General features: G+C 43.3%; 1 protein-coding gene across 1 annotated transcript in view; it reads left to right on the top strand.

Moving 5' to 3' along the window:
• Positions 1 to 24,969, top strand: part of ACE (angiotensin I converting enzyme) — an 87,848-nt gene that overhangs the window by 11,234 nt on the left and 51,645 nt on the right. The window contains exons 2-4 of the mRNA XM_030221319.1: positions 18,649 to 18,816; positions 21,738 to 21,831; positions 24,809 to 24,952. Coding sequence (XP_030077179.1) covers positions 18,649 to 18,816; positions 21,738 to 21,831; positions 24,809 to 24,952 — 406 coding nt within the window. The remainder of the gene's footprint in view (positions 1 to 18,648; positions 18,817 to 21,737; positions 21,832 to 24,808; positions 24,953 to 24,969) is intronic.

The following is a 24,969-nucleotide window of genomic DNA, read 5'->3' as shown; positions in this document are numbered from 1 at the left end:
ATTGCTTAAGTGGCAATTATCAACGCTAATTGGCTTGCTTAATAATTAAATTGCGCACGCACATCCAAAATACGATTGGATTTGCATGTGCAATTTTGGTCGCACTATATAGAATCCGGGAGATAGTGCGTAAATGCAAGGGGGCGTTCACATGGGTGGGGCTGCCATTTATGCATACTACTTTGCCATATTTGGGTGCCCTCAGTTGCATCAGGTCTATGGCTGGGGTAGCTGTGGGCGCTTAAATGTAGCATGCTCTAATACCATGTTATGCTGTAGTCTACAATGGAATCTGGTATCTAGGTGCCATTATAGAATAGGTTTTACTGGACAGGGTTGAGTTCCTTTACTCATATGCTGAGACATTCTCATTCTTCAACAAGTATACCCAGAAGTTCAAACATCCATTTTGAGACTTCGCACCTGTATTTCCAAAATCCAATCATGGGCAAGTCAATATCGATTAAAATTGAACCCTTCCAAGACTAAGCTGCTTTGGTTTGGCACTTCAGATTCATCCTTTCCTAGGAGCTTAGCCTTGAATACATCTGAATCTATTTCCATTGATTACTCATCAAAGGTAATGGGAGTCATTTTGGACTCCTTGTTGACTTTTCAACCACAGGTTAATAATTTGGTTAAAAACTATTTTGTTAAAATCTGCGACTTTTGAGATCTGTTCACTCACTAATTGATGTGAATCATTTTGCCATCCTGGTTCAGTTTATAGCTCTATCACAACTTGACCACTGCAACTCTTTTTATGAGGGTATGGCAGTAGATGTTTTGAAGAAAGTATAGTTAGTTCAAAACACAGTGGCCCAATCATGTTTCTCTGCTTTTGAGGGAGGCTTCATTGGTTGCCGTTACAGGCAAGGATTGATTTTTAAGTGTCTGTGTTTTAATTTTAAAAAATTGTCATGGTATGACTCCAGTAGTAACCCTTTCATTAGTTCATGTCTTTTCAGGAAACGTGACACATAGGCAAAGTCGTAATAATACATTGAGGTTCCCTTCTTTTAAATCTGTTTGTTTTAAAAAAAACTATTGGAGTATTCCTTTTCTTACCAATCATTTTTGTCTTGGAATATGCTTCCTAAGATTCTTCAAAATAGCAATTTCATATTTCTAGTTTCGTAGAAATTTCAAGACCTTATTTCAGAAATTGTATGATGTTTGAGGTTCTTTTTACTTCATATTTTAACATTTCACTTTATACTCACTTGCTTGTTAACCACCTCAAACTCTATTTTATAGGGTAGATGTGGTATATGAGAGCGATAATTAGATTAGATTAGGTTCTTACCATCCAGGTGCCTAAGAGGAGGTGCCCACATATAATTACCGTCCCATAGTTCTTGCAAAAATACTCTTGACTTCTTTTGTTGTTTGGACTGCAGCATTCTGATTTCCGAGTCTGGCATTCAACCAGTCATATGCAACATAAACATAAAGTGGAAGAGAAGGTGATTCAGGGGAAGGCTTGAGATTCTCTGATTACTTAACCGTAGACCATCTGGAGAGACTGGGTGAAATAGTTTTTTCCTGGACCAGATTCACATTTTGTGTAAAATGGAATCTTTAGCTGGATTTATAGACAGTGAATTGCATTCAGATTTGTTGGGAATGAATCTACAATTAGATCATGAGATGCACAGTAGGGATTGCAACATGCATTCCTAGAGGGCTGCAAATTAGTTTGCTTTACAAGATATCCTTAATGAATTTATCTATACAATTGAGGAAGTACAAGCGTTCTCTCTCATGCATATTCATTACTCTCAATCACTATGATGACCCATATACTTAAGATGGTGAGAACACTCGACACAAGTAAATTCACTTCTATTAATCTTATATCAAACAACCATTACATATAAACACACTGAAATCTCTAATCATCTCTGAGACTGTGAGATGACTGCTGATTACCAACAAAGACTGTAGAACGTTTTGTAGGTACTCTGTAAGAACCTTGATTCTTTAAGGTTACATAACTGAGCTTAGGAGAAGTCCATTTGTTTGGATTTTATAGATAAATTTACAACAGCCAAGTGAACACGATACCATTGGATCTTTATCAGTATCCAAGGACGGACTGTTGGTCAAGTGATTTCGATATCATCAACAAGGATGAACTGTTCATATTTTATTGGGACGATTTGACTCCAGTGAACTGACAGAGTATGGGACACCGATAAGTGAACTTTTGTACACTTTATATTAGAGATTTCAGAGTGTTTATATTTAACGGTTGTTTGATTACTACTACTACTACTTAACATTTCTAGAGCGCTACTAGGGTTACGCAGCACTGTACAGAGCAACAAAGAAGGACAGTCCCTGCTCAAAGGAGCTTACAATCTAAAGGACGAAATGTCAAGTTGGGGTAGTCTAGATTTCCTGAGTAGAGGTATAGTGGTTAGGTGCCGAAGGCAACATTGAAGAGGTGGGCTTTGAGCAAGGATTTGAAGATGGGCAGGGAGGGGGCCTGGCGTATGGGCTCAGGGAGTTTATTCCACGCATGGGGTGAGGCGAGGCAGAAAGGGCGGAACTTGGAGTTGGCGGTGGTGGAGAAGGATACTGAGAAGGAGGGATTTGTCCTGAGAGCGGAGGTTACAGGTAGGAACGTAAGGGGAGATGAATTTACTTGTGTAGAGTATTCTCACCGTTTTAAGTATATGGGTCATCATAGTAATTGAGAGTATTCTGTGTATGATTGATGACATTGGAAGAGTATTAGTAGCTCAGATTTAGTGTTGTAAGTCTGCATATTCATTAGGGAAAGCCTAACTACATAACTGGCTTAGATTTACAATTGGGTATTGCTGGCAGACAAGAACTGCAAGGCCTATCTACTGTGTCCAGTTTCCTTCCTGGTGCAATGCTGTTGACCCCAGCCAATCTGTGTGAACAGATATCTAGTTAGAACTAGAGCTGTTAGACGATTAAAAGTTTTAATTGAGATGAATCTCGCAATTAATATTTTTAACCTTGAGTTAACTGTATCTTTTCCTGTGCCTCTGACTTCACCCCAACCCCGGCGAACTGGCGTCTCCTTTCCCTCCTCTACCTCTGTTTTCTAATCTTGACTTGGTCATGTACAGTGGGACCGAGATTCAGACCACTGGAGTTAGCAGAGCCCGGATATTCAATGCCGGCCGTTTCTGGTGACGGGCATTGAATATCCAGTTTATTTTTGGCCAGTTTGACCATAACCAGCTATGTTGATGTTCAGACTTAGCTGGTTATGTTCAAACCGGTCAAAGATATCCCATGCGGCCAAGGATATTCACGTAGCCAAATGTAGCTGCTAAAATGGGGATGAAAATCTGTGGATAGCCAGTTATATCTTCATGTTGCCTCTGTGCCACCCTCCTTCCCACTAGGCCATGGGGCATAGGGGCCAGCTCTGTCGGTGCTAGTGCTTGTCAAGCACCCACAGTATTGGGCAAGCTCCTTTATTGTGTCTCAGAAGAGATGTTGTATTTGGCACCCCCAGATCACTTTGAAATGTTGATGCCTATGCACTTGCCCGTCCTTGGGTTAGATTTATTTCTTCTCTGGCCACTGCTGCTGAGACAATTCAGCATCTATAAGTCGTAAATCTACAGTACTAACTTAATTCTTCAAACATCTGATTATAGGATTTTGAGCACTGGGATAGCCTCTTTCAATCATCTTCCCTTTTGTCCAAAGACAAGAGTGTATGTGTGTGGTGGATGGGGGGGGGGGGGGGGGGGCTTCAGAATAAAAGCTGTGTATCTTTCATTATGGAGAGGCAAAAAAATTGCTCCCAGCCCACCATCTCCTTTTTTTTGGTGGTGGTAAAGCGGGCGGGGCAGGGAGGGTGCCAGTGAGAAAATCATGCAGGTGCAATGGCCTCGCTGAAGGTTGTGGCGACGAAGACAGTATCTGAATTCAAGCAAGCTTGAGACAAGTATATGGGTGAAAAGGAGATTAGATGGCACGGATGGGCAGACTGGATAGGCCATATGGTCTTTATCTGCCTTCATTTTTAAACTTTTCTGTGTTTCTATGTAACTATAGCTCAGAATAGTCCTGGTTTAGTGTTTGACACCTCTCTGTACAGCCTTGTACCATTCTGCTGCCCCTTTTCTGAAGCACTGTCATCTTTTCAGTGTCCTATATAGTTAGGGTTGCAGAACAGCACAACAATATTACAGAATAACCTCCTTTTAATCCTAGTGAGATCTGTTAGAGAAAATATTGAATAAGGAAAAGTATGTGGCAGGAAGTTTCCTCTACAAAATCACTGTCATAGACAGTGTCAAAGAAATAGTTATCCTGTCTATAAAGACATTCTGCTTTCAGTGACCCTCAGCCTTGTACAAAGTCACTGTTTTCCATATCAAGGTAAAGAAAGAAAAGCATAAATATTCTGTATTAAAATGAAATCTAGTTGTTTCACACATGACTCAGTATGTATATGGCTGACATTAGAAAACCCAGAAGGCTGAGCATCATTTTAGACTATTGTGGTTCTTATTCTCTTCTTTCAAACCTCTTCTTGGGTATAAGAAACTAGGAATGACACACAAAATCCTTTTGTCCCATAGATAATGCCTGACATTGTATTCAGTTATCATACAAAAGGTGTTATTACAGCATTCTTTGATTGTCTTGAGCCTCCAATGGCTTTGTTTTGCTTTCAGAATAGAGCCAACCTTGTCTTCGCAGCTTATCTGAGGTCCTAGGAAGCTCTTAAATCAGCCCAAGCTGAAGACTAGCAATTTAGCTGCTGCAGAAGAGGCAAAATCTCCTAGCTGGGAAACTCACATGACTTTCCATTTTTTTTAAATAAGTCTTCTCAGTTAAATCCTTTTATTGGGGCAGATATTTCCACCTTTTCCCTTTCCTTCTAGCCCAGTCAGGGTCAGGCTGGATTGCGGTGTCATGAGCCTTCATTTGCGCCTTCGAGAACTCTGGACCATGGACTCTACATCCAGCTGTACTAAAACTCCTCCTTCCATAGGGATTGTGAGTTTTACCTGCTGAGCCCCAGCTGACCTGGAGATGAGAAGATCAGAACTAGGAATCCAGCTCGGGTCCCTCCTTATGGCAGTGCTTAGTATTAGATTTATTTTATCTGTGATTACTCTTGCTGAGACAGTCCAATATCTCAAGGCCTTAAAGCTGAGGTACGTAACCTTTATTCATCAAAACACCTGTTTACAAAACTCTGAGTATTGTAGACAGGGCTGTCCCTTCCACTCGGGCTGCCGCCCGCCCCCAATTAGGCCACCACTGCCCCCCCCCCCCCCCCCCCCCCCCCCCGTACCTTCCTGCGTCTGCTCCTCCCTCGGTCTGTCACTCTCCTGCTCAACAGCCCAAGCTGAAGACTGTCAATTTAGCAGCTGTAGAAGAGGCAAAATCTCCTAGCTTGGAAACTCACATGACTTTCCTTTTTTTTAAATAAGTCTTCTCAGTTAAATCCTTTTATTGGGGCAGATATTTCCTACTTTTCCCTCTCCTTCTAGTACAGTCAGGATCAGGCTGGATTGCAGTGGAACATGGATTATCTCGTTGACATGATAACTCGGGTCCCGACACACAGGAGCAGGAGAGAGACACACTGAGGGAGTAGAACCTTCTGCCTGCCTCTGGAAGCCTTGCCTGCGCTGGGCCCCCTTTGGAAGCCAGTCCAAAGGAATCTTGCCCCCCCCCCCTCAGTGGCCCTGGTTGTGGCATCCTGTCTGAATCCTCTTCCTAATTCTCCTTCTGTTTTTTCCTAAGATAGTCTGTGTGGAGGAGGAGAGGGGTTAGGATTTCAGAATAAAACAGTGTATAACTTTTGTCAAAAACAAAGATGAAAAGTATCTTGACAGCTCATAATACAGGGAGAACTCATGAATCAAAGAAACAGATCCCATTGTTAACATTTTACAAAGTCAATCATATGCTGGCCTAATGAAAAAAACTGATCATGTGTATAAAAGGACATTCCCATCAGCCAGTGTTTCAGGATATACCAGAGTCACCATGAATTTCCTCCCATGAGCACAGTCAAAAAAAGAACACACAAGCACCCTGATAAGCTTGGCTGAAAACTTTGGAAAGAAATATGCTATCATTACATTCAGAACTATCCCAGATCAGAGTGAATCCTAACCTTCTGATTAATAACAAAGGTGGCAATTCTATATAAAGTGGCACCTATATTAAGTCACACAAAGACGAAGAAACCTTTGCGTCAAAGCAAAGAGGCAACAACAACAGCAGAGGTGGCAATCAAACAGTCCCAAACCAAGAGGTGTGGCATATATCCTTTATTAGTTGGTAAAATAAGACTCAACACGAATCAAATCTCGGGTGCGGCACACCATATAAGCAATAAAGCACAGAAAAATGCGTCAATATCGCACGGTGCTGCGTGTGTGATATTGGTGCATTTTTCTGTGCTTTATTGCTTATATGGTGTGGGTCACATGTGACATTAGTTCAGCCGACACCAGTGTTCTCTCAGTGCGCTTATATCCACAATACCACCTTTAGATTTATAAAGAGTTTGGTACAGACTCCTGATGAAGGCCTAGTGGCCAAATCCTGACTCTTGCTGAGTCTTGTTTTACCAACTAATAAAGGATCTACGCCACACCTCTTGGTTTGGGATTGTTTGTCACCTTTGCTGTTGGTGTTACTTAAATTAAGTCACCGCAATGGGGTGCTGTCATGAAATGCCTAGCCACCCGCCTAGGCCACTTAGAGGGTCTATCCCCGGCACAGCTCAGGTCTGCCTGCACCTGCCGCTCGTGCTCTACACTACCATCCTCCTCCCACTGACTGGCTCGCAACCACCTCTGGGCGAGTCTCCTGCTCTCAAATTATCTCCAGTGATTTCTAGGTTACAGGAGCCACACTCCCAGTGGTCCCACAGTTCCCAGAAAGCACTCAGAGACCCAACACACAAACCACCAGGATTCTTTATCAGTCCAGACAGGCAGAACGAACAAATGTGTTTATTCTCAGGATTTGGAAAAGTGGACAAAAAACGTACACGTAGCAAACAGTATCAAGTAACTGAAAAATGGATCAATTAGAAAACTAACTAAACATTTGCATACTTCCTAGAAAGTACCTGGGGAGATCAGGACATATATAACTGTTCACCAGTTATCAAATATAACTGTTTTTTTACAGGGCTTCAGTAAAGAGCTCTCTCTCTCTCTCTCTCTCTCTCTCTCTCTCTCTTCTCCTGGGCTGAAACTGAACTCAAAACCAGTAAAGTCCAAATAAGATGAGCACCTGGGCTAATCAGAGCCCAGTTAACAAGATTTCAGATATATACTTTTTCTTGTTTCCTGTTTGTGTCAAACTAAAGAAAAAACACTCAGTTCTCTGTAAAAGCTTTACAGCAAAGAAACACCATTTGCTGGCCAAATAGGAGAAATACACTTCTGAACATAATCAATGCAAGAAAATATCCATTACATTTTACAGGCTTAAAACACACTGTTTCTTCACAGGTGTGTGTAGTGCCAATTGGATAATAGCATTGCAGCACACCTAAACTATTATAGAAACTAGTACAAGTGCAATTTGGTACACCAAAAGCTAGGCCTGACAGCTTATGCTAAGTCAATGGCTGGCATGCCTTGCAATGCTAGGTGGAACAGCCATCATTCGCCCATACTGTGCCCATGAGTATGGCCACTTGTGGTTACACATTGAGGGCCGGATTCAGTAAATGGTGCCCAGAGTTAGGTGCCATTAAGATCCACACTAATTGCCGGATTCTATATAGTGCGCCTAGGTGTTCCATGCCGAAACTTAAGCATATTCTTAATTGGCTTATGTACATAACTTAATGGGCTTAACAAGCTAATCAATGTTGATACCAAGATTTATAACAGAGTGGACACCCTGAAGGGGAGTGGAAAGCATGAAAAGGGATCTTCAAAAGTTAGAAGAATAGTCGTAACGTTTGGCAATTAAAATTTAATGCAAAAAAGTGCAAAGTGATGCATTTGGGGAATAGAAACCCAAGGGAGCTGTTTGTCCTAAGAGGTGAGAGGCTGATATGCACAGACGGGGAGAGAGAGACCTTGGGGTGTTGGTATCCGAGGACCTTAAAGCGAAAAAACAGTGTGACAAAGTAGTGGCCGTAGCCAGAAGGATGCTAGGTTGCATCAAGAGAGGAGTAACCAGCAGAAGAAAGGAGGTGTTAATGCACCTGTACAAGTCATTGGTGAGGCCCCAGCGGGATTATTGTGTTCAGTTTTGGAGGCCGTATATAGCTAAGGATATAAAAAAGACTAGAAGTGGTCCAGAGGAAGGCTACAAAAATGATATGGGGCTTGTGCCATAAGACATATGAGAGGAGACTAGAAGAGCTAAATATGTATAGCCTAGAGAAAAGAAGGGATAGGGGAGATATGATACAGATGTTTAAATGCTTGGAAAGGTATTAATATAGAAACAAATCTCTTCCAGAGAAGGGGAAATGATAAAACTAGAGGACATGAGCTGAGGTTGTGGGGTGGTACACTTAGGAGTAATATCAGGAAATTCTTTTTCACAGAGAGGGTGGTCAATGCTTGGAATTCCCTCCCGAGGGAGGTGGTAGAGACAAAACAGTGACGGAATTCAAAAAGGTGTGGGATAAACACAAAGGAACCCTGTTTTTAGAAAAGAAATGGTAGAAAACAAAAATACATAAAAAAAACTCTTAAATGGCTGCAGGGGATGGATGTGTGAGTGATACTTGGACGGCTACTCTGGCTGTGAAGAACTAAGGCCGGTGCCAGGCAGACATTGTAGGTTGGTGTGTGTATATGGCAGTCCAGTTTAGGATAGGCTGGAAAGGGCTTCAACGGCAATTTCAGTAGCTGGAACCGAGGACAGTGCTGGGCAGACTTTTACGGTTTGGGTCCCGCAAACGACAAGACGTATTTGATAGGCTAGAGTGAGCTTTGATGGCAACTCCAGTAGGTGGAACATAAGGATAGAAAAGGGTGGATTTCTACGGCCTATGTCCCAGAAACACCAAAGAAAGACTCGCGATAAAGTATATAATATCACATTCATTGTTGATTTAATCATGAATTGTTAATGAGTGTGACTGTTGGGCAGATTGGATGGGCCATTCAGGTCTTTATCTGCTGTCATTTACTATGTTACTATGAAAACAGCACTTAACATGCAATAATGAGCACTAATTAGAATTTACGCACACAAATCCCTAAGTGTATTCTAATATGCGCAGTTCAAAAGGGGCGTGGTTATGGGTGGAGAAATGGGCATTTTGAGGGTGTTCTGAAATTTATGTGTGTAGTTATAGAATATGGCCCATTGTGTATCCCGCAATTCTCCTCTGCCCTGCCCTCCCCTTCGTGTCCCGCGATTCTGGCCTCCCCTCCGTGTCCAGCGATTCTCCTCTGCCCTGCCCTCCCCTCCGTGTCCAGCGATTCTCCTCTGCCCTCCCCTCCATGTCCTGCGATTCTGGCCTCCCCTCCGTGTCCCGCAATTCTCCTCTGCCCTGCCCTCCCCTCCGTGTTCCACGATTCTGGCCTTCCCTCCATGTCCCGCGATTCGCCTCTGCCGGGCAGAGTCTGCCCTGCCCTCCCCTCCGTGTCCCGTTACTCTGGCCTCCCCTCCGTGTCCCGCGATTCTCCTCTGCGCTGCCTTCCCCTCCATGTCCCGCGATTCTGGCCTCCCCTCCATGTCCAGCGATTCTCCTCTGCCCTGCCCTCCCCTCCCCTCCGTGTTCCGCGATTCTGGCCTCCCCTTTGTCCCGTGATTCTCCTCCCCTCCCCTGCCATTCCCTCTCATCCATGGCCAGTGACTCTGTGCTTCCTGCCGCCCTGCCTTTAAGCCGTTCATCTTACCTGAGGTGGCAGCGGCAGCAGGCTGGGCTCGCGTCAAATCCAGCCTTCCCTTGACTTCCCTCTCAGTGTCCCGCCCTCCTCTGACGTCATGTTGTCTTTATGCGAGGGCGGGACACTGAGAGGGAAGGGAACCTGGAGGCGTGGTGTTGTTAGCATGCTGTTATGACCCCAGCCAGCCAGCCATCCAGGGAAGCAGGGTTACAAATTATTATATAGAGATAACATCCCACCTAATTTCTAGGAACACCAACACCCTGACCTGTCCATGCCCCTCCTGTGGCCACACCCTCTTATGAGTTGCGCACTATGAAATTTAGGCGCGGACGTTATAGAATAGCAACTAGGACAGATGTATGTGCAAAGCCAAATTGGTGCCAATTAAGTACCAATTAACTCAGCACCTAATTGACTAATTGGTTTGCATGTACATCTGGGATCCATGCCCAAATTTGGGTGACCTATATAGAATCCAGGGACAACTGATAATACATGCCAAGTTTACACTGTGTGCCTAGCTGCTGTTTCATGGTCTCAGTCATGCATATAATTTATTTATTAGGATTTATTTACCGCCTTTTTGAAGGAATTCACTCAAGGCGATATACAGTAAGAATAAATCAAATATAAGCAATAGACAATTACAGCAGTAAAAATATTCAATTATCAATACAAAGTATGGCATAGAGGCATATTTTCAAAGCACTTTGGGAGGCTAAGTTCCATAGGTTTCTATGGAACTTTGGGAGGCTAAGTGCTTTGAAAATGAGCTTGATAGTATACTACTTACAATATCAACACAATATGTAATAGAACATTTTAATAGATAGCGTAGGGTATAAGTAAAGATGGAACATATAGATAGGTAAGAGAGTAAGAGGAGTTAGAAAATAAGGTGACTAATTTAAAGACAGTTTGACATGAGGTCAGAGAGATGATTAAATGTAATCTCTGCTAGGGTAGGAGTGGATAAACATGTCCTTCCGCAGTATGTGCAGCCGTGTCACTCCTTGAGGGAGACTTATTTATACACTGGTTCAAAAATTATTTTAACAAACTAGCCTTAGGAAAATGAATAAAGCATCGCTATTTTTTAATTGTGCCGTTTCCCCGAATTCTCATCATTGCTGCTATGCATGTGGCTTGTCTTTAATGAGAGCAAAACTTATCCCTATACTCATTAATCACAACACAAGTTGCCCTGGGCAACGCTCAGCAATAGTCGTTTGTAAAGTGAAAAATGACTTTTACAGGACTGCAGACACTTTTCATGGTTGCCCAGTGAAATATCCTGACTATTGAACTTGTTAGAAGTCTCAGCTATGTAAGAATAGAGCTGAGAGACACAATCTCTAGGTAGGGGGCTGCTTCATACCTGAGATTAATGTCCAACCCCCCCCCCCCCCCCAAGTGAAGCTTTCTATGGAGATTCACACAGTGCAGAGACAGCAGACTTCACTGGGGCCAGGGCATTGTTGGACAATAGCCGACAGCAGTTCTGACTGGTAATTAATGATAAAGGGGATGGAACTCCTCTCATATAAGGAAAGGCTAAAGAGGTTAGGACTCTTCAGCTTGGAAAAGAGATGGCTGAGGGGAGGTATGATTAAAGTCTACAAAATCCTGAGTGGTGTAGAACGGGTAAAAGTGAATCCATTTTTCGCTCTTTGAAAAAGTACAAAGACTAGAGGGGTAAACAATATATAACTCGTCGGAGGATGTGATAACAGTGGTTAGCATATCTGGGTTTAAAAAAGGTTTGGACAAGTTCCCGGAGGAAAAGTCCTTAGTCTGTTATTGAGATGAACACGAGAGAAGGCACTGTTTGCACTGGGATTGGTAGCATGGAATGTTTCTACTATTTGGGTTTCTGCCAGGTACTTGTGACCTGGCTTGGCCACTGTTGGAAACAGGATACTGGGCTAGATAGACCATTGGTTCTTATTTTCCTCTTTTGTGCCCAGTAGATCTGCCACAGATGCTCTCCTCCGCTTGGGAGCTCCCTGCTCAGGACTGAGACTCATGAAGGCTTCTGCCAGTTCCGTAGCATCATCCACGTCTAGCAACAGCAGGTTCACTGAATCATAGTTTGTCACCATTTCACCTGGTGTAGATCGAGTGGCGTTCTGAACCCAGTCCTTGGGATAAGCCAGCCGGTTTGGTTTTCAAGATATTCATAATGAATACGCATGAGACTGCACCTTGAGTATTGTGTTCAATTCTGGTTGCCGCATCTCAAGAAAGATATAGTAGAATTGAAAAAGGTGCAGTGAAGGGCGACTAAAATGATAGCGGGCATGGGACGACTTCTCTATGAAGAAAGACTAAGGAGGCTAGGGCTTTTCAGCTTGGAGAAGAGACAGCTGAGGGGAGACATGATAGAGGTATATAAAATAATGAGTGGAATGGAACAGATGGATGTGAAGCGTCTGTTCACGCTTTCCAAAAATACTAGGACTAGGGGGCATGCGATGAAATTACAGTGTAGTAAATTTAAAACAAATTGGAGAAAATATTTCTTCACCCAACGCATAATTAAACTCTGGAATTCGTTGCTGGAGAACGTAGTGAAGGCGGTTAGCTTAACAGAGTTTAAAAAGAGGTTAGATGGTTTCCTAAAGGACAAGTCCATAAACCGCTACTAAATGGACTTGGGAAAAATCCACAATTCCAGGAATAACATGTATAGAATGTTTGTACATTTGGGAAGCTTGCCAGGTGCACTTGGCCTGGATTGGCCGCTGTCGTGGACAGGATGCTGGGCTCGATGGACCCTTGGTCTTTTCCCAGTGCTACCCCTCCACCAATCCGATTCACCCTATCACTACGAAGGGGAAATGGGACTTACATAGTGACATAGTAGATGACGGCAGAAAAAGACCTGCACGGTCCATCCAGTCTGCCCAAGAAATGTGCCACTTTTTTGTGAATACCTTACCTTGATTTGTACCTGTCTTTTTCAGGGCGCAGACTGTACAAGTCTGCCCAGCACTATCCCCGCCTCTCACCATCGGCTCTGGCACAGACCATATAAGTCTGCCCAGCACTATCCCCGCCTCCCAACCACCAGCCCCGCCTCCCACTACCGGCTCTGTTATCCAATCTCGGCTAAGCTCCTGAGGATCCATTTCTTCTGAACAGGATTCCTTTATGTTTATCCCACGCATGTTTGAATTCTGTTACCGTTTTCATCTCCACTTAATATACTGCCTTTCTGTGTTTTTTTTGCAACTACTTTCAAAGTGGTTTATATAGTTCATACAGGTACTTATTTGTACCTGGGGCAGTGGAGGGTTAAATAACTTAGCCAGAGTCACAAGGATCTGCAGTGGGAGCTGAACCCACACATTTCCAGTCAGGAACACTCACAACTCAAAACTTGAGGCTCAGAAATAAAAGGTTACTAGGAAACCTTCAACTTTTGGAACTGTAACTCAGGCCTGCATTTTGTCTTTATAAGGACTGCTTGGGGCAGTACAGCCATCTACAGCCTGGCCATGTAGCGTTAAATTCTCAAATGCAACTAGTGCAGGTTGGAAGACATATTTCACTGGGAAGTCAGCCCATAGCCCACCACTAATACTAAATTGGATATATATTTTTTTCTGTGTAACCCCCAAAGTAATTGTTCTGTGTAGGGCACACAATAGGGCACTTAAGAGAACAAAATAGCGAAATTCACCTTGGATGTGTGTGCTAGTGACCAACTCAAATAGCAAATGCATTTAGAAAATAAATACAAAGAAAATCTATAAAAGCATTAAAAATGTCTCCTGGTGGTAGAAAAAGGAGAGCAAGTGTGTGAGTTACGAAGTGGCAGGGTCATGTCTTATTAGTTCACCGAGATTCCTGGAATTCTCCAAACTATAGACAAGCGGTATGGTGTCATTGGCCATCTATGTGTACACAGAAGAAACAAATCTCTGCAAGAATATACAGTATATAGCAGTACAGCGAAGATGACTCAAAAATCAGTGGACGACATTCCAGATGATTAAAACTGTTTATTAAAGGGTAAACAAGACTCGACACAGCTGTGTTTCGGCTGACTAGGCCTGCATCAGGAGTCTGTTCCAAGAGATCATAAAAAAAGATAATGAATGGTACATATTAAATCAAAAATGTTCAAACCAACTTATATCATAAAAAAATGAAAATAATAATAATCTTTGACACAGTTTTACAAGATATTGTAAAAGTAATAAAAAGATAAGACCAAACTTTAATACAATTTCCCAATCGGAAAATAACATCGCTGTATAAGCAAAATCTCCAAAAAGAACACACATGTATAAAATATATAAATACCTCTTGTACTGTATAAAATCATCCACTTGAAATATCTAATGGACAAATGTATTGAATTAAAATATGACAACACAAATCAATATGTATAGATGTCCTGTACTGTCTCTGTTGGTGAGCTCTCAAGTTCCCTAAGGCCCCGCAAGGCCCCAGAGGACAGCCGAGCACCCCGAATCTTCACCCGCGGCGACCGCCGTTCACCGAGGGTTGAGCCCTCAGCTGCAGGCGGCCAGCAGGACTGCCGGAACCGCGGGGTGAGGGCTGACCTGGATGGTAATCAGACGCAGTCCTTAAGGGAGGACTAGCAGAGGCGGCTAGCTCTCCGAGAGGGAACAGTCACTGGAGGATAGCTGGCAAGGGCGGCCAGCCCGTAGCACTGACTATGGGAGAGAGCTAGCCGGACGGCTAGCAAAAGTCGCAGTCTCTGAAAAGAGGGCTAGCAGGACGGCTAGCTGAAGGCACAACACTGAAGGAAAGGCTAGCAGGGCAGCTAGCTGAAACGGAACACAGTCTCTGGCGGTGGCTAGCAGGACGGCTAGCAGAAGTCACTGTCTCCGCAGGAGGGCTAGCAGGACGGCTAGCAGGGGATACAACACTGTCTCTGGACGTGGCTAGCAGGACGGCTAGCAGAAGTCACGGTCTCAGCAGGAGGGCTAGCAGGACGGCTAGCAGGAGATACAACACTGTCTCTGGAGGTGGCTAGCAGGACGGCTAGCAGAAGTCACGGTCTCCGCAGGAGGGCTAGCAGGACGGCTAGCAGACAATACACCACCGAAGGAAGGCTAGCAGGACGGCTAGCAGACAATACACACTGAAGGAAGGCTAGCAGGACGGCTAGCTGAAGATGCACACTGAAGGAAGGCTAGCAGGACGGCTAGCTGAAGATGCACACTGAAGGAACACAGTCTCTGGAAGTGGCAACACTCCGGGATCCACGGTGTCGGCTTCTGACGAACGAAACGGAAGCATTGGTCCCCTTCCGTTTCGTCGTTTAAATCCCCCGCCCGCCGGCCCCTGGGATCAGCTGGAACCAATCCCTCCGGCCTAGCCAGGCAAGGGAGGCTGGGATTGGCCAGCTGGCCCGGCGGGCGGGGTCTCTTTGTTCGAGCGCCAATCCGGCGCGAGGAGGTGGGGCTGGCTCTCTGGTCTGCTCCATCGAGGGAGACGCCGGCGCCGCCATCTTGGCCGGCGCCTCCCCTCCTCCGAGACCGGCGCTTGCTCCAGCGGATCGCCGGTCTCGGAGCGACCCGCGGCAGCGCCGGCCCCGTCGGCGGCTGGTCTTCGCCGCTCTGGATCCCGCGGCCTCCGTCGGTCTTCGCCCCCCGCTGGGGGCTTCCCGGTAAGGGCCCGGAACGGGACAATAGAAGCTTCTAATCTAAAATAAAGGTCTCACATATGGTCTCACATTAGACAAAGAAATATTATAAGAGAGGCATCGCAACCAATATAGATTAAATTGTAAAAACCTGACAAATCGTAATAGTGAAGTTTATTGAAAATTAAGGATGTTAAATGTACTCAAGGCAAATGGTTTTATCAGGTGGCAATGGCTCTAAACAGTTATATTTAAAGAGCTATGTGTAAGTAATTGAAACATAATATTTGCATAATGTGGAGTGTGGACTACAACCAAGGGCTCTTGTGTTATAAAAAGAGCGGACTTGTTGTCATCGTTAATGAGTAAAAACAAGTCATGCGCTCCGTGTTATGCGTGAAAAAAGAGACCACAAGACTTCAGTGGGTGAGATATATTTTAAATATCAGCCATCTGACAGACAAAGGATATCAAACAACAGATAGTGTCAGGAATTGGCTGGGCTCATGGCTTTGGGCCTCTTGTCCTAGCCCCCTTGATCTGGACATTTGCAGACCTGCCCAACCCTGAAGACGTATATCGCTCAAAACTAGCATGCAAGGACCAAAGGGATAGAAAATGCCAGTTTTTTTCCCTTCTGGCTTCCCACACTAGGTAGGAGAGTATATATATATAGTTGGTTTAGAGGGTCTTCCTGAGCCATGTGGGGAAACCTTTTGGAATAAAGTGTACAGGCCGTCACTATCAGCAGTGGTCACTCAGTCTCTGTATTATTTGGCTCACAGAGCCTTATGAACCCCTTCCGAAGTTGCAAAACTGGGGGCTGGTGGTTCTAATAAATGCCGGTCTTGTAGTTCTGCTGTGGGAACTCTATCTCGTGCTATTTGCCTATAAAATAATTTTGGGTACCAGTATGGGATAGAATCATAAATGTATTAGGAATTCATGCTAAGCTTAAGTACAAGGTTTCTTGCGTTGTGAGCAGTCACTTTATCTCATTTATTTAGTAAGGAGAAGGCAAAGCTATTTGATTTACTTATGGCCATAGCTATACGGTCTATATTGTCTGAGTAGAAAGACAATACAGTCTTGTCTATGAATAGATAGTAGAATACCATGTTTCTCACTGGGAAGTACGACGTTAACAGATGGAGGTTTTCAGTGTTTAAAAAAATCCGGGCTCCGTTAGATTTGTTTTGTGAATAGGTTGATACACAAGGAGGATTGAATTTTCATCTTTGTAAAAAGGGACTATGTATTGCATTTGTTAGACCCGGGACTTTTGGGGTTTTTTTTTACAATTTTATATTGTATTAGTATTTGTTTTTTGGCACCTTTGTTTGTAAAAATAAACAGTTGAAAATAAAAAAAAGAAGACTTCAGCTTTATTGGATCAAAGTTATTTTCAACAGGGCAGGCACTAGGTCCATCCTGTACATTCCCCATCTGATGGTAAACATGGATCTGACCAATGATGTTTCACCGAAGTCATTGTGTCTTCAGATAGACAGACAGACAAATGAATGGAACCTTCCCTTGAGCTGAAAAGCTTAAAAAAAGAACTTGACAGTAAAAAAAGTTGCTTCTCTGTACAAAAGTATTTCATGACAAATTTTCAACCAGATGCTGCTAATTCACCTCTTGGAGCTTAACTAGTAAGTGCATTTAGACTGAAATCTTGAATTTCTGGAGCTGGTGACATCTTTTCCTTGGATCAGCATAAGAATGACCAATATGTGGGTGAGTCACAAGCTCTTAAGACCACACTGGTCCCATCTCCAGAACCCATAGGGTACCCTGCACTTCCAAAATCATGATCGGGATTTTCTATTTGCTGTTTCACTTTTGTGAACAGGTAAAATAAATGTCTAAATTTGCTGTTAATGATAAATTTCCTGAAGCCCTCACCCTCTTTTTTTTTCAAGGACATGATTATAAATTGAGCTAGACTGGCTCGGTGACAAGCCCATTTGTTTACATATAACCTTTAGCCCTGACAGTGAATACCCATGAATTGTGGAATAATGTAAGTAGTACTAATGGACTATGTTTGTCTGTGTTATGTGTTTATGTTTACATTCTTTCCATTTAAGTCAGAACAAGCGAGAAAGGTCTTAATTTAAACATCTTAGGAAGCTTGTTTATACACGAGGATTTTGTATCCTACCGCCATGTCCCCACTGACTTCCTCTTCTCTAGGCTGGACTCCCCAGTTGACACACCAGGAATAAACAAGTCTTTCTACACAGTATTTGGTTTGGTTATTTGTGTGTGTGTGTGTTAGGGGTGGGGGAGAGCTGATATTGCCTAGTTGGCTAGATGGGCGTTGAAGGACAGGCCCTTGCAGGCAGGCCAAGCTCTTTTCTCAACCGGAACTGGGTCATAGTGTGACCAATTTAATTTGGAGAAATCCTATATACATCGTCCAAATTGAAAGCTTAATGAGGAGGCTGCTTTGGGTGGAAATAGTCTTGCCAGACTATATACCATTAGCAACTGTTTAAGGGTCTCCCTCTCTTGTACTGCCAGTTTGTGGATAATTTGCTCTTCGAGCTTCTCCAGAGCACTTCTCTGCTTCTTTGGCTAGTGTCCGAGCTATGGGCTGAGGTTATCTCTTCTTGGTCTTTTGGATAAGATTAATAACCTGGAGAATGTTTACATTTGCAAAAGACCCATTGGGCGTAGGTGGGCAGCACACCCAAATGCTTCCAGTGCTACAAATATAGCCTGCTCACTCCTCTCCTCAAGCTCTGTCTGCCATTGGGAACACAATGATGTTACTGTCCTTCTTAAAGCAGCATGATCAGGTCTCCTGCTTATAACATATTCTAACATTAGGAAGATATGCCCTTGTCTGTTCCTGATAGACACTATGGAAAATGCATAAAATAGAATAAATAAATACACAGAAAAGGCAGGGTGATATGGGGAGGTGAGGTGGGTGCAACTTAGGGACTGACGCTGGTGCTCATTATCTGCCCTAGGCTAATAAAGATGATTAGATATTCAAAAAGTAAAAACACATTTAAACTGTTTACTTGCACAGTTGTGAACATTTTCCTGACTAGCTGGCAGCACACATGGTTACTAGTTTACACCAATATACACTGTGGTGCTTTTCACAAATCGAACAGTTTTTGGCAGCTCAGAAATCCCTCTTTCAATGGCTTCTACTTCTTTCAGATCAATGCATCTCTGGAGGAGCAGGAGTTTGCAGAAGCATGGGGCAAGAAAGCCAAGGAACTCTATGACCCCCACTGGCAAAACTTCTCAGACCCTGAGCTGAAGAAAATCATTAGCTCCATCCGAATCCTGGGACCTTCCAACCTCCCCGTAGCTGAACGAGAAAAGGTGAGTGCGATCCAAGATGCCATCATTAGATACACTTCTCCAAACTTTCAGGTTTATAAGCTGTTTTAACAATGATATGTTCTACGCTTGAGAAACTATGATATTTCTGTTCAGGAATTATATGCATTTCCTTTCTCTTTCTTTGGCCTTGTTTCTCTCTTCCCTGTTCTTCTCCATTCTTTCTCTCTCTATATATCATACTTTCCCCTCCTCAGTCCATCTCTTCCCTGTTTTTTTTTCCTTCTGGTCTACTCCTCTGTCATCTGTCAGCTTTTCTCACTGCTGTTTTCTCCTTTTTCTTTTCTGTCTCTGATCCTTGTCTGCTTTGCTCCCTCTGCAACACTTTGCTCTGTTGCAGTCTTGCTCTTAGATTTGTGTTTGCATAACTGAAAAAAAAAAAGAAATGTGGTCCTCTGAAAAAGTCTGTCATCCTTGAGAAAGGCAATTATTGAAGCTTTATTATAGACCTCCATCACTCATGTGAGCTCTACTGATGAATCTCATTTACTTGCTATTCAGGTTTCGGCACTTTGCCTGCTTAAGTTGCTGAGCTGTTCAAAATGACTTGAAAGGAAATCTACAGAAAAAAAAATTGTTTCAGTTTTCCTTGCAGTGAGCCATGAGTAGAGACTAATGTAAACGAATACCCCTGCATGCTGTGATTTTACAATAAAAAGCCTCCCAGAGAGTTACAAGTCTTGAAAAGAACAAGAGATCAAATGCCACCACTAGACAACGGCAATGCAAACCCACAAGAGGTCAAGACTGTTTTAAATCAGAGATGTGTGTGGGGAGAAAACTCTACTATTTTGGATCATTGGCTTAATAACACCTAGAAGAGTAGCAGACAGGTACGTGTAATCTTTTCATAGTAACATAGTAGATGACGGCAGAAAAAGACCTGCACGGTCCATCTAGTCTGCCCACGATAACTCATATGTGTATACCTTACCTTGATTTGTACCTGTCTTTTCCAGGGCACAGCCGTATAAATCTGTGCAGCAGTATTTCCCATCTCCCAACCACCAGTCCCTCCTCCCATCACCGGCTCCGGCACAGACCCCGTATAAAAAGTCTGCCCTCCCCCATCCTAGCCTCTCAACCACCAACCCCTCTTCCCCCTGCCTCCCAATTTCAGAATGGATCCACAGAAGCTTAACTGAAATTGGGAGGCAGGGGGAAGAGGGGTTGGTGGTTGAGAGGCTAGGATGGGGGAGGGCAGACTTTTTATACGGGGTCTGTGCCGGAGCCGGTGATGGGAGGAGGGACTGGTGGTTGGGAGATGGGAAATACTGCTGCACAGATTTATACGGCTGTGCCCTGGAAAAGACAGGTACAAATCAAGGTAAGGTATACACATATGAGTTATCGTGGGCAGACTAGATGGACCGTGCAGGTCTTTTTCTGCCGTCATCTACTATGTTACTATGAAAAGATTACACGTACCTGTCTGCTACTCTTCTAGGTGTTATTAAGCCAATGATCCAAAATAGTAGAGTTTTCTCCCCACACACATCTCTGATTTAAAACAGTCTTGACCTCTTGTGGGTTTGCATTGCCGTTGTCTAGTGGTGGCATTTGATCTCTTGTTCTTTGGGCTGACCAGGGCTGGAAATGCAACTGTAACCAGAGTCAAGAACTGACCTTAAAATAGTAAATGTAAAAGCTACCCTGGAATTAATGTCTAACTGAACTGCACCAAGTTCTCTTTGCCACAGGAGGGCACTGTCATGCTGGTCTACTGATGGAGAGATGAAGGGTGATAAAAGGGAAAACGCTTGAGGATATTGGTGTCAGTTAGGAAGGAAAAGGTCTCACAGGATAGGGTAAATCTAATACTGTATTTCAAAAAGAAACTATGTCGGTCAGTGCTTTATCATTACAAAAGATCAGATAGCCATAATAAGGTATACATAAGTACATAAGCATCGCCATGCTGGGACAGACCAAGGGTCCATCGAGCCCAACACCCTGTCACCGACAGCAGCCAAAAGAACAAGCAATTTGTCCTGCCCCTCTTAGAAATAGTGTGTTATTCCCTTGTCCATTCAATAACATTCTATGGCCTTTTCCTCCAGGAAGCCGTCCAACCTTTTTTTGAAGTCCGCTAAGTTAACCGCCTTAACCACTTTTTCTGGCAGCGAATTCCAGAGTTTAACTATGCGTTGAGTGAAGAAAAATTTCCTCTGATTTGTTTTAAATTTACTACACTGCAGCTTTATCACATGCCCCCTTGTCCTAGTATTTTTGGAAAGCGTAAACAGACAGGTATGTGATTCATGAAGCATATTCTAAAGAAGAAAGATTTTGGGAAATGCTCCATGATATAGAAAGTACTCTGCGGCAGAGTTTCCCCCAAGGTCCCAGAGCTGTCCAAGAAATGTGCTGAGGAATTGGGTGGCTGAGAGGACTGGTACTTACTAGAATGGAATGTACAAGTGGGCTGAGACTCACTGGAATGGAGTGGGTAAGGGGACAGGTACTCACTGGAATGGAGTGGGTAAGGGGACAGGTACTCACTGGAATGGAGTGGGTAAGGGGGTTGGTACCCACTGGAATGGAGTGGAGAAGGGGACAGGTACTCACTGGAATTGAGTGGGTAAAGGGCCAGGTACTCACAGGAATGGAGTGGGTAAGGGGGTTGGCATTCAGTGGGATGGAGAGGGTAACGAGGTTGGTACTTACTGAAATGGAATGAGTAAGTGGGTTGGCTTTCAGTGTAATGGAGTGGGCAAGGTGACTGGTAGTTACTGAAATGGAATGGGTAAGGGGATTGGTATTCAGTGGAAATGGGTGGGGGAAGGAGCTTGGTAGTTGAGAAGACTGGCAGCAACTGGAACTGGTTTAGTGAGGCAGTGGACACTGGCATTTGTGGTGAAGGATGAATATAAATATGAATTTTGTTGTTTTCCTGTTTTCAGCTCAACACAATCATGAGTGAGATGGACAATATCTATTCTACATCCAAGGTGTGCCCTCCCAACCAGAGTACCAACTGCTGGTCCTTAGATCCAGGTACAGCTGTTATGGTGAATCTCTTGGTATCAGAATTCAACAAACATTATATAAACACAGAGGTTGTTTTCAACTCATTCTCTTCCCTTGGTCTAATTTGCTGAGTTTGTAAGGTAGCATGGTCAGGACAGGCTATGTATTCATTCAAGAGTACAAGAGAACAGGCTGCTTGAGGTATTTGGTTCTTGAATACTAAAAGAGGCACCCACTTGCCTTTCTACAGCTTTATCCTGGGGATTTACTCTTAGCTTGAAGGCATTGCCTTTCTACATTCACCCAGAAGAACTAGCAAGGCAGGGCTGGTCCCTACAGAGTGCTCAGTGGGTGTATAGCGCAGAGATCCTGCTAATGCCCCTAGATGAGCAACAAGCTGGGAACCAGAGAAGCCAGATTCAAATTCTGCTTCTCCCACTAATGCTCCTGGTGAATAGTTAAATCTCAAAATCCAGCACCTTCATTGTCTGAAACCAGTGGTTCCTTATCGGAACTGAAACTGAGTAATGTACTCTGAAACCAGGCTACATCCATGCCCCTATTCTTCCTGATCACTGAGCTCTGCTGAAGACGCAAGAAGCCCTATTTTATACAGAACAGAGAAATCGGAATTGAGACATTCAGGGGCCCTTTTACAAAGTGTGGTGGGGCTACTGCTGGCTTGCCGGGCTCCTGGTGGTAGTTCCAGCTCACACAGCATGCCATTTTTGGCAGTTGAAAATAGTTATGTATTTTCTAGCACCAAGGCTGTGTCTGGTGGTAAGGGCTCCCCTAGGAAATGGCCACCTGCCAATGCCTTTGCTTAGTGCATGGCCATTTCCTTTCCCTTTACATAAAAAGCCTTTTACCCTCGCGGTAAATGGTGGCCTTGGTGTGTGGCAAACCCGCGCGGTGACGCCACCACAAGGCCCCTTTTACCACCTTGGTAAAAGGTGCCCTCAGTTTAGGACGTATTATTTTCCAGTAGTATTCTAGAAAAAGGTCTGCTGATACATGTATGCATTGGTTGCATATGGCAGGAGGATCCAGTTTACAATTATCAACCTCTGAAACATCAATGAATGCGATTCGGCAACACACAGATCTGAGAGTCGGCACTTACAAGTATAAGTTGGTGCTTCAGAACATAGACGTGTGTGATTGTCATTTTAGAACCCTACATGTCTCTATGTTCCCAATTAGGTACAGAACCCGCAATCAATTTTAGGCAAGAGGGATTGACTTCCCCTAATCCCTCCTATAGAGGGCTGTCCAAAATGAACACTTTTATGAAACCTAGATGTGCCTAAGAGCAGTTGTAAATCCAACAGTTGATCTTGATGCTCATAAACATGCATGCCCCTTCTGAAATGGGGAATAAGAATAATACTAGAACTTATAACCTGCTCAAACCTTACAGTTCAGAGCGGCTACCATTATAAGAAACTGGTTATACCCAGGAATTGCATAGTTCTTACAGCAAAAATACATAAATCCTATACAGCAAACATAATACAATTATGCAGCACTTAAAACACAATTTCTTAAAAGTAATGTCTTAATATTTCGTCAGAACTCTACATGTGAACGTGAGGATCTGATTACAGCTGAAATTTCCTGACCAAGTTTTGCAGATAAGCTAAAAAAGACATGTATATTTTGGCCTCACTTAACCACACCCCCTTCCCATTTGCAAGTGTAAGTCGCGGATTTTGCATGTTTATTCAATATGCACATGTAAATACTTGTATTTTTATAAGGCAAATAGGGGCTTCTAAAATAACCTCCTTACTATGTTGCCGTATTTATATGAATACACATTTTATTCCTGTAAACTGTCTTGTAGCCTTTGGGAAAAGATGGTATAGAAATGTGAGAAATAAATAAATTACAACTTAACACAAGACTACCTCTACTTCAGGAAGCAGGTGAAAGCTTGGCTCTTCAACCAAGCCTAATGGAAGAAGTAACTAACTTGTTAGTCTCACTCACACACACAAGGATTGACTCGGGCTGCTCATACTGCAGCGGGACATGTTTATCCACTCCTACCCTAGCTGAGATAATATTTAACCATCTCTCTGACCTCACGTGCAACTTTCTTCAAATCAATCGCCTTACTTTCTAATTCTTCCTACTTTCTTACTCATCTATATGCTACAACTTTGCCTTACCCCTCACTACCAATTATAATGTTCTAGTACATATGGTGTTGTCATTGCAAGTAGTATACCATGCCGTACTTTGTATTGTTGTTCGAATATTTTTACTGCTCTAATTGCCTACTGCTCATGCTTGATCTATTCTTACTGTATACCGCCTTGAGTGAATTCCTTCAAAAAGGCGGTAAATAAATCCTAATAAATAATAAATAAATAAGTTGTGGAACTTTATTAAAGTTATTAAAATTATTATGTATTAAATGTATTAAAATTAGTAAGAGGTCTGGAACACAAAAAATATAGGGACAGGCTTATGAACCTCAACATGTATACGCTGGAAGAGAGGAGGGAGAGTGGAGACATGATAAAGATGTTTAAATGTCTAAAGGGCATTAATGTACAGGAAATGAGCCCTTTTCAACTGAAGGAAAGCTCTTGAACGAGGGGGCATATGATGAAGTTAAGAGGGAATAGGCTTAAGAGTAATCTAAGAAAGTATTATTTCACAGAGAGGGTGGTGGAGGCATGGAATGGCCTCCTGGTGGAGGTTATGGAGTTGAGGACTATGTCAGAATTTTAAAAGGCATGGGATAAGCTTGTGGGATTGCTTAGGAAAAGGAAAAGTTTGGGGTTACAGAGGATGGCCAGACCCATTTGGCCTTTATCTGCTGTCATGTTTTTATATTACTAACTAATTTTCTCAGAGCTCCCAGATCATCATATATGAGTAGAGAATGGAGCTAATATAATATAAAGTTCTTTCTTTTGGTAATTATGACTTTCAAATATTTTTAAGGTAATGAAACTTTGCTTTCTCTCTCTTTTTATCTTCTGTATCTCAGACCTGACTGAGATTATGGCAAAATCACGCAATTACAAGAAACTGCTTTATGCATGGGACGGCTGGCATAATGCAACTGGTATCCCCCTGAAACCAAAGTACGAGACATTTGTGAATCTTAGCAACTGGGCTTACCGGATGGATGGTAAGGGGTCCACACAA

This window comes from Microcaecilia unicolor, chromosome 12 (genome assembly GCF_901765095.1).
Source record: "Microcaecilia unicolor chromosome 12, aMicUni1.1, whole genome shotgun sequence".
Lineage (NCBI taxonomy): Eukaryota > Metazoa > Chordata > Amphibia > Gymnophiona > Siphonopidae > Microcaecilia > Microcaecilia unicolor.
The sequence above is the reverse complement of the archived record's forward strand: the minus strand, read 5'-3'. Positions and strand labels throughout refer to the sequence as shown.